The sequence below is a fragment of the Cannabis sativa genome, chromosome 2 (genome assembly GCF_029168945.1).
Source record: "Cannabis sativa cultivar Pink pepper isolate KNU-18-1 chromosome 2, ASM2916894v1, whole genome shotgun sequence".
Taxonomy (NCBI): domain Eukaryota; kingdom Viridiplantae; phylum Streptophyta; class Magnoliopsida; order Rosales; family Cannabaceae; genus Cannabis; species Cannabis sativa.
The window spans coordinates 32,100,710-32,109,919 of record NC_083602.1 but is presented as its reverse complement, the minus strand read 5'-3'; the positions used below and the strand labels follow the sequence as shown (position 1 = coordinate 32,109,919).

At 31.8% G+C, this 9,210-nt stretch overlaps 1 protein-coding gene across 1 annotated transcript; it reads right to left on the bottom strand.

The window, feature by feature from the left end:
• Positions 1-4,001: 4,001 nt before the first annotated feature.
• LOC115719405 (kinesin-like protein KIN-14U) lies at positions 4,002-8,092 on the bottom strand. The gene is made up of 10 exons (XM_061110452.1): positions 7,035-8,092; positions 6,827-6,910; positions 6,526-6,687; positions 6,323-6,429; positions 6,038-6,219; positions 5,778-5,942; positions 5,467-5,685; positions 5,241-5,278; positions 5,025-5,152; positions 4,002-4,940 (listed from the first exon to the last, which is right to left on the bottom strand). Exons 1-10 carry the CDS (start codon positions 7,246-7,248, stop codon positions 4,317-4,319), a joined length of 1,923 nt encoding a protein of 640 aa, XP_060966435.1. The 5' UTR covers positions 7,249-8,092; the 3' UTR covers positions 4,002-4,316.
• Positions 8,093-9,210: the final 1,118 nt, after the last annotated feature.

Below are 9,210 nucleotides of genomic sequence, written 5' to 3'. Positions count from 1 at the left end.
GAAAAATCTTGCCAAGGACAATGATCCTATTTTCACTGCACACACTTATGTCTGACAAGTGTGTTCAAATTTGTAAGTCTCCTCTTCTAAATTAAATTGAAAATCCTAGTTCACATTTTTTAGTAACATGCATATCTTTTTCCTCAACATCAATTAAGTATGATTTGTTCCTGAGATACTAACTAGTTATTTTCTTTTGAAAGCATAACATGTATTTTATTTTGTCAATTTTTAATGATATTCGATTAATTTGATTGATTAGAATTTCTTATATTTATTGTACACATTTTTTTCGGTTTCATAAAAATAAAAAATAAAAAAAATAAAAATAAAAAAGGGGGAGGCGTGGTGTCTTGATTCATGGGCTAAGAAAATTTTGTGCTTAATTGGTAAGTATCAATATTTATTCTTCTTTGATTTATTTTGATAAGTTTCCATTAAAAGATTGATCTTTTATATGGTAATGTGTCTTTAATCTTGAAAGATTGACTTATTTTTGGAAATATTATTGGTAATTCTAGTTTCCTTTTATTTATTTTTTTTTTTTAAAAAAAGGGAAAGGAGTTGAGGAGTGGGCGGTTTCCTTTTGTGTTCTTGGGCTGGTAGTTTCTCTTTTTAAGTTGGTTTCCTCTTTTGATCCTCTCTCTCATGATTATATAAACCAACTTCCTTTGTCTTTTATTTTCATAACCTAGCTACCCGATTCCTATTTCTTTGTGTTCTTGTTCTTTGTTTCTCATTCTTACTTTCAGAAATTCATGGCTAAAACTAAGAACCTAGGGCATCCAAGGAAAATGGTGGAATCCGATCAAGCCCCCTCAAATGCTCCTCTTGTTGCTCCAATCGTCTTGCTGCCATGGAGGAGGTTCAGCAAAAGATGTCCAAGCAGCTGTCCTCATTGATCAAGCTTTATAGGGCATAAGTTTTCTTTCTTTTTGTTTTTGTTGGACATATTTCTATATTTTCATTTCTTTTTGTCTTTGGCCCTTATAGATAAACAAAAAGGGGGAGTAATTGGGTTTTTAATTGTATACTCAACTGTCTAGGGGGAGTAGAGGTTTGTGTTTGTGCATGTGTTCGTCGTCTTTGTTTGTGCATGTGTTCGTCGTCTTTGGTCAAAGTTAGCTTTTTATTTTGGTTTAATGTTGTGCTTCTTCTCAGGGGGAGTTTTTATGTTTGTTTCGCTAACTTTGTTTTGTAGGTGTTTGTTAATTAATAATATTTTGATTATCTAAAGTGCCAAAGGGGGAGATTGTTAGGTCCTTTTTTTGGCAATTTAGTTGTCAAAATATTTTTTTATTAATGTGCATTTTATTGAGCCTTCAATTTGTTTTTATCAACTCTGGACCCTTTTTCCAAGGGGAGTTGTGCTTGGTACTTGTGAACTTATTTGGATTAAAAGTTAGCATGTTGTTTTGTTGTTTTACAATTTCGAGTGTGTTACTCAGGGAGAGTTGTTATTTGTTCTAGCTAACTTTGACTTGCAGGTACTTTGTGTTAAAAATTATTTTGTTCATCTAAAGTGCCAAAGGGGGAGATTGTAAAGTCCTTTTTTGGCAAGTTAGTTGACAAAATAATTTTTCCTTTTATTGTAAGATTGTTGTGCATTCATTCCCGATTGCTTACCTTATACATTCAGTTTTGTAGTTGCTCTTTTCCTTGTTAGGAAAGTTGCACTTTCAGCTGAACTTTCCTTTGTTGAAAACTTCTTAAAAGAGAAGCAATTCTCTTTTGGAAAGTTGTCTTTTTTAAGGAAACTTTGATTATTGCCTTTTCCTTATTGATTTCGATTGTATCTTGATATAATCAGAATATCTAATCTGTTTTTGGTAGGAATCAAGCATTAATAGAGGATCAGACCCGATTATAGCAAGTTTCCCGTTTCTGGTCTGATCTGCTGCGTCAGCATCCGAATCTGATGCTGCAGATCGTGTTTTCTTAGGAAAGTTTTTGTACAGCTGTAGATTCGAATTTGTGACTGTCTCTAAGGTTTCTATATTCTATAAATAGAGCCTAGAGAGCAGTCATTCGAATTAGCTCTTCCATTATTCATTTTTTGCATTTATCTTTTTGAGAGAAGAGTGTTTCTTTGTTTTGTGAGAGCCTAGTTGTTCATCTAGGTTCTAATTGTTCATTTCTGTTCTTACTCTGTCCTAGAGGTTGTGAAGAACTACTTGACTGAACAAGAGATTGGTCTTCGGGAGAAGACTTGATAAAGCCTTACTTCGGGAGGAAGTAAGCACTTGGTCTTCGGGAGAAGACTTGTTGAAGCCTTACTTCGGGAGGAAGTAAGCACTCACACTTCAAAGACGAAGGGAGTTCGGGCTTGAAGGTGTTTCAAGAAGTCAGATTCATAAAGTGGATTACAAAGGATTGCGACAATATTTTAGAGGGAGTCTAAACTTGTTTAAGTCAATTATCTTTGTAATTTTGATACTTTATTAATTGATTTCATTCTCTGGGCGTGGCCCCGTGGACTAGGAGTGTTCGTGAGACCACTAATACCACGTATAAATCTCTTGTGTCAAGTTATTTATTTTTCTGCAAATATTTTTATATTACTTTTTTATTACATTTCTTTGTAGCAGAATTACTTTCTGCTTCTGCAAACGCTTACAATTTTTATATTTTCTCATATACAACTGACATTTGCAAAAATACGGTTTTTCAATCATAATAATAGTAAAGTGACTAAATAAAATTAAATAGTATTATAGATTGTAATTAAAATGTGAGTGTTGTGTTGGTGTCTTTTTTATTTTATGGAATGTTATTTAATTATTTGTTCCTTATTATTAAATATTTTTTTAACTTTAATCCATAAAATTGTACTATTAAAAAGAAAGTAATAATAATCAAAGCAAAAAATATAATAATTATTTACAATTGATTTATCTATCAAAAATTAATTCACCAAAGTAAACAAAAAATTATGAGAATAATATTATTGTATTAGATAGCAAAAATTATAATAGTAATAAAAAAGATAACAAATCATGATTTATTAATTTAATAAAATTGTTGCAACAAAAATTAATAAATAATATTTTAAAATATCTACCTCTCATTCAATAAAAACGTTAAAAATTTACAATATTTAAATTATTAATACTTAAACTAATATTTTTATATAATTAAAAAAAAACTATAAAAATATTTAATTGAAATATATATATATATATATATATGAACAAAAAATTAAGTTTTGTTAGAAATGAATAAATAAAAAAAATGATAATTTTTTTAATTACAAAAAAATTTATACCATTATAATATTTGATTCATTTAAAAAAGATTATATTTTTAATAGCTTTTAATTATTATAAATAATTTTATCTGAAATGTGCTTTTATTTTTATTGTATTATGATTAATATTTATGCTTATCACAAATAAAAGAAATTTTACATTAATATATTATATAATTATATATTATTTATAAAAAAATATAAAATAATATTAGACTTGAGATTTTATTCGTAACCAAAAATAAATTTCTTTAATGTAAAATTTTAAAAAATTATTAAAACCGCGAATCTATTCCCTAGTTAGTTATAAAATACAACTCACCAATAAAATCAATTGACACATCTACCCTTAAAAAATGACTTAATTTCAAATAAATAAAAGCAAAAATAAAATATTATTTTTTTGCCAATAAATTATTTACATCAAGTTAGTAAACCGGTTATTTCAAGTTACTTTAGCTACTGTTATAGTTTAATTAATTTTGTCTAGGAATGTCAAACCTCAAAGTGAAGTGAGGTTTTACATAAGCCCCTTATTAACTTTTAGGGGAAAATAAAAATTTGAATCTAATTTACCAACTTATCCTCAGACAATCCTATAAAAGAACCCAAGTTTATATGAGGATAACTTGCTTGTGAAAGAGTTAGTGGGGCCAGTTGATATGTAATTTCTGGTTTGAACCGGGACAGTAGATGATTCAATTATTACAGTAAAGACCTCTAGCAAAAAATAAATAATAGACCATGTGAACAAACCATAAATGTTACCTTAAATATATATAATAAATAAAAAAAAAAAGGAAAAACAAACACCACCACCACCATCAAGCAACAAGTCGTGTGCTTTCAGGGGAATAACAAAACTTAAATGTATCAAAAAAAAAACAAGACTTTAGTGGAATCACCACCTATGCACCACCATCATAATATAATGGTACATATCGGATATGTATGTGTGAACATTCAAATTTCCCCACCCCACCAAAAAATAAAAAAGAAAACCACACATTTTACAAATACCACACAAGATTACTCTCTAAAAGTCAAGCATTTTATGTCTTCTCACACTTTAAATCAGATTAGACATCCTTCTTCTATGGCGACTTAGTGTAGATCTCAAGTTAGAATCAGATGATGTTACCATCCTACTTTTGGGCAAGAATGTTGATTTGGAGTCTGAGCCATTGCATTTTGGGCTCTCAATGTTGTTGGGAACAACATCATCAGCAGTAGTCTCAACACCATGTTTTTTCCTGTTTGAGTTTTGTAAAGTTGCTTTGAAACGACGATCCGGATAGCTTATTGATTGAGAAGTTGTAAAATGGATAGTACTTTTGGTCCCTGATCTCAGAATTCTTGCTCTTCCAATAATTTCTCTTTCAGCCGCGCTCTGCCTTTCGCGGCTGGCTACTGTTGAAGTCATGAACCTTGGCAATGAACCAGAAATGATTCTTCTAGTTTCTTTATGGGGTTCTTTTACTTTCTTTAGATCTTGTTTTGGACTCAAAAGAACTATTTCTTCTTCTTCTTCATGTTCAAGTGGTTGTTCAGTGTTTGAGTACAGCTTTTTGTTCTCATTTAGTATGAATTCAACTTTCTGTATCTGCTTCTTAACTTTCTGGCATTCTTCTTCAGCTTCTCTCATACACTCTTCAAGGTCATGGATTCTTTTCTCTTTTTGTTTCTTCAGATCCTAAAGTAAATTTGCTAGGAGTTATGAACATTGATTATTGATCATGCATATTTGAATAGAAAAAGAAAAGAGACATTAATGTACCTCCACTTGTTCTCTGTTGTATTCTACCGCTCTTGCTCTTTTTGCAAAGCACAAAGAACATATTGTCTCTCCAACATCTTCTTCACATGGGCTGACATGAACAAGCATCAACACCTTCGATGCATCGCCTGTAACAAATAATTCAAGGGCAGCTTATAATTATCATAAGCTGTTTCATAAGATGGTCTATAATGGCTGCATAAAAAGCTTTCTTACCTAATGAGTCCTTGAGAATTTGAGTTAGTTTACTATTCCTGCAACCATAGAGATACCACACAATAAAATTAGGTAAGACAGTTGGATCAGCAGAAAAAGGAGCATGACAGAAGAGCAATCCATGTGCATATCTGATAGGTTCTTCTTAAAGATTTCATCTTTATTTAAAAGAAGAAGAAGAGTAAAAGCTAAAGCTGACAATCAAAGTACAAAGTTAGTTAATTACCTGTATGGAACATGACCACGCTTCCTTCTTAGAGCAGCAATAACATCCCCCAAAGCTGAAAGAGAAAGATTTATAGCCCTGCCTTCATCAAGTGTTAGCCCACTAGCTCCTGTTTTTAATAGTCGTTCACTTCCTCCAAGGTCAACCATCCACAGTTTGCTTAGTTCTGTTTTAGCTCCAGCTCCATTGCCATGCCGGAATATGGTTATCCTTGTTAAGCTAGATATATAAAGCTAAACAGATAATGTGACTGTCAAACTAAATAACTGCAATGAACTTTTCTGAGATAAATAACAAGATCTTGAACCCACCAGTGAGACCTGCTGGATGTTTCATTGACATTTGTCCATGAAGTAGATCGAGCTCGCTTCCCCTTGTTGTACCACCATTTGGCTTTAGCATAATCAAGGATTTGCACTTCTGTAAGCCCTTCAATTTCCACACCCCCCTTTGGATCTGTTTGAATGTTGAGATTGCTGCAACCAAATAGTCAAATCATAGATAACCCTCTGGCTCAGTCATCTTCTGCAAGGACTGGTATACAAAACAAACAGATTTTACTTAGTCTTACCTTCTAGTAACAGGTTCATAGACTCTAGAAGTTGGCCTTGGAGCGAGTAGATCTCTAAGGCTGCCCATGTAAACCTCCAACATACTCATGGAAACTTTGAGGTTTTCACCTTCCAACGAGGCTTGGCGAAAGAGCTCCTTTAGAGCTCGGGGAATGATCCCCGGCTGCTCATTGGTGCCATCCTGCAGATTCATTTCAAAAACAGTTTTCATTTAAAAGCCAATGATTGAATTTGCCGCCACTTCAATGCAACAATAACTCATTTTAAAAGCCTCCATTACTAACCATTGTAAAGGTCTTGCCTGTGCCAGTTTGACCATATGCTAAAACAGATACGTTATAGCCATCTAGTGCAGATCTCAGAATTGGTTCCACCTCAGCAAAAACATCACCTGAAGTGTTTTTAAGCAGAATTATCTCTCACTGCTACAATATTAAACGTGAAAAGGAAAACTAAGAGAAAAATAGGCTTGATTTTGGACTCTCACCTTGGTTTACTTCTTGAGGAAAGACCTTGTCAAATTCAAACTCCTTCTTAACTCCAGCTGACTTCACTGTAATCTTCTCTGTTCCAATTGAAATAGGTTCTGGAATTTTTCGTCTTTCCACAGCAAGGAATGGCCGAACTCGAGAAAACACTCGAATGGTGCCTGAAAATTTTGTTCCACAGAGAGATTTAAAGCAGATTAAAAATACCCATGTAATCTTTAATAACCTGATCACTAAACTAACCAATATCTACTACCACTTTGCGAAAAAAAAAAAAAAAAGAAAACCAAAATCTACTACCTTTGATGTCTAGTATCTTATTCAATGCTTCTCTCCGCTTCTCATTCCACAATCTGTGCTTTAGCCTCAACTGTTCAATTTCTCCTATTAAAGCAATACGGTTTATATTTTAGTATAATGGAGATGAACTCCAATGTGTAAAGTAATCGAATAATATTGGAAAATACATATATTTATATATTTATATATATATATATATATATTCTACCTTCAAGGTCTGATATGGACTGAAGGAGCCCGCTCTTCTCGTACTCGGGTAAAATACTTACGTCTGTATGGATGGTAGAAAGAGGAGGAGATTCAGAATCTAATGGGAACCCATCAGGGGAAACTGGATTTGCTTCCATGGGAGATGATTTGAAGGACTCTTTTACGTTGACTGAAGGCAATGAGATCTGTTCAATTTCAGTTGAAATGAACATTTCTCAGAGAACTTAGAACAAACAGTTGGACACCCTTTAAAAGAATTGGAATATATATATATATATATATTATATATAAATACAGACAGAGACTGAGAAGAAAGAAGATCACTTTGCGTAAGCTTTACCCCAAAAAAGAAAAGCAGAAACTGAAGAAGTTTATATACTCTGTTTAACAAGACTATAAAGTTTGTAACTTCAAACAGAGAAAAGAGGTCAAAACAGTTTATGAACATTTAACAAAATAACGATGACAGACTATTAATTGAAGCATTTATTACTTCCCAAAAACTGACACACTTGAATCCATATGAAGGAATCCCATAAAGCACTTTAGGTACTAGTAATGGAAACTAAAACATTCCATTAAAATATATCAAAATTTAAGAGTTCCAAGAACCCTAGATCATACCCAAAAGGAATTGCTGATCAATAAAAATGCATTTTTCTATTAAAAAAAAGCAGCCAAGAGGTTGAGAAACAAAATAAACCAAGAAAAAGTTTGAAAAGCCCAGATGAAAAAAAAATAAAATAAAAGGGAAAAAAAAGCAAGTTGGATATGAGTTACTTTCAATGATTGAACACTCTAATGACCCAGAATAAGAGGTGATATAAGTTCATGTACAGTTCAAGGGCCTCACTTAATATAATAACAATTAAATTTAAATAATTATGTTTTGTTTCTTCAGAGATATTCTTTTTGGTTGGTCTTAGATCTAAAAACTGAACTGTAAAGTTTTTTTTTTTTTTTGCAGACCAGAGAGAGAGGAGCGTGATGACTTTGAGGGGCAAAAGTGGAACAGGAGAGAGAAAAATCTCAATGGGTGTTTCTTGGTCCCAGTAGTCACTCTAGTCACTACTCTTTCTTAATTTATTTACCTTAAGTTTGACTAAAGGTAAGGTAAGAAGAACATGAATTAATTGTCTACAATGCATCAAATCTAAAGATGCTGACATGGCAGGCTGGTCAGCCAACACTGTTGTTGTTGCGATCACGTGTCAAATATTGGTTGAGTGACTTAGTTTAGTAGAATGGAGTTCGGTGCAGTGGATTTTGGCCTGGTAGTTTGTTGCACACTTTTTTACAGAGAACAATGAAAGACTTGCCGTTAACGGTAAACTGTAAAGCTGTAATAATGGCGGGTAAGTGAGGTTGATGTTCTTTTAATTTTCTTAAATGTTTTTTCTTTTTTTTTTAAATATAGGTTATGTTTGTTCAATAAAAACACATAAATAATTTAAGTTTTTTATTATTAAAAAAGTAATTTTATAAAGAGTTTGAGTCACATATTTTGTGATTATCAAACAGATGAAAAGGAAAAACCAACCTCCAACTTAATTCTAGTCAACAGCATAATAAGATTTTAATTAAGAACTCAAAATTAATTACAGGTATTTTTAGTAATATTTTTTTAATCAGTTTTCTATTTTATAATTAAAAAAGTAAAAATATTTTTCAAAAATATCTTTTATAAAATTATTTTTACTTTTTAATTTTTTATTTGAGAATCAAAATTTGAAAAAAAAAAAAATTAATTTCAAAATTTTTTATGTAAAGTCTTTTTTTAGCAAGTTAGTTGACAAAATAATTTTTTTATTTTATGGTAAGATTGTTGTGCATTCATATTTGATTTCTTGCCTTATAAATTCGGATTGTAGTTGCTCTTTTCCTTGTTTGGAAAATTGCACTTTCAGCTGAACTTTCCTTTGTTGAAAGAAAATTCCTTCTCTTTTGGAAAGTTGTCTTTTTTAGGGAAACTTTGATTATTGCCTTTTCCTTATTGATTTCGATTGTATCTTGATACAATCAGAATATCTAATCTGTTTTTGGCAGGATTCAAGCATTGATAGAAGATCGGACCCGGTTTTAATAAGTTTCCCGTTTCTGGTCAGATCTGCTGCGTCAGCATCCGATTCTGATGTAGCAGATCGTGTTTTCTTAGGAAAGTTTTTGTACAGCTG